The sequence below is a fragment of the Epinephelus moara genome, chromosome 11, assembly GCF_006386435.1.
Source record: "Epinephelus moara isolate mb chromosome 11, YSFRI_EMoa_1.0, whole genome shotgun sequence".
NCBI lineage: Eukaryota > Metazoa > Chordata > Actinopteri > Perciformes > Serranidae > Epinephelus > Epinephelus moara.
In genome coordinates, this window is record NC_065516.1 from 6,122,044 (window position 1) to 6,122,587 (window position 544).

Below are 544 nucleotides of genomic sequence, written 5' to 3' on the forward strand. Positions count from 1 at the left end.
TCTGAGGGGTCTGGATGCTTCATAACGTACAAGACACACAGGAAGCCAGTGCAGTGACTTAAGCACTGGTGTAATGTGCTCCACTCTCTTGGTGTTGGTGAGGACTCTGGCAGCAGCGTTCTGGACGAGCTGCAGTTGTCTGATTGATTTTTTACTCAGGCCTGTGAAGACACCTTTACAATAGTCCAGCCTGCTGAAAATGAAAGCATGAACAAGTTTTTCTGTATCTTGTTTAGACAGAAATTCTTGTATTCTTGCTATGTTTTTAAGGTGGTAGTAGGCTGATTTAGTAATTGTCTTAATGTGACTATTGAAATTTAGGTCTGAGTCCAGAACTACAGCAAGATTTCTGGCTTGATTTGTAGGTTTTAGTGTCATGGCGTCAAGGTGAGCACTGACTATTGATCTTTGTTCTTTGGGGCCAAAAACAACTATCTCAGTTTTTTCTGTGTCTAGTGCTACTACTACTTCTACTGCTACTACTGCTACTGCTACAACTACTACTGCTGCTACTACTGCTGCTACTACTTACTGCTACTACTGC

General features: G+C 42.1%; 3 protein-coding genes across 4 annotated transcripts in view; 1 reads left to right on the top strand and 2 right to left on the bottom strand.

The window, feature by feature from the left end:
• LOC126397604 (uncharacterized) overlaps positions 1-544 on the bottom strand; it is a 409,985-nt gene that overhangs the window by 280,782 nt on the left and 128,659 nt on the right. The gene's annotated exons all lie outside the window — the stretch shown is intronic.
• Positions 1-544, top strand: part of alg14 (ALG14 UDP-N-acetylglucosaminyltransferase subunit) — a 67,648-nt gene that overhangs the window by 18,910 nt on the left and 48,194 nt on the right. The gene's annotated exons all lie outside the window — the stretch shown is intronic.
• LOC126397623 (3-oxo-5-alpha-steroid 4-dehydrogenase 2-like) overlaps positions 7-544 on the bottom strand; it is a gene marked incomplete at its 3' end in the record, with an annotated part of 7,514 nt that continues 6,976 nt past the window's right edge. Inside the window, exon 4 of the mRNA XM_050056533.1 lies at positions 7-190. Coding sequence (XP_049912490.1) covers positions 7-190 — 184 coding nt within the window. The remainder of the gene's footprint in view (positions 191-544) is intronic.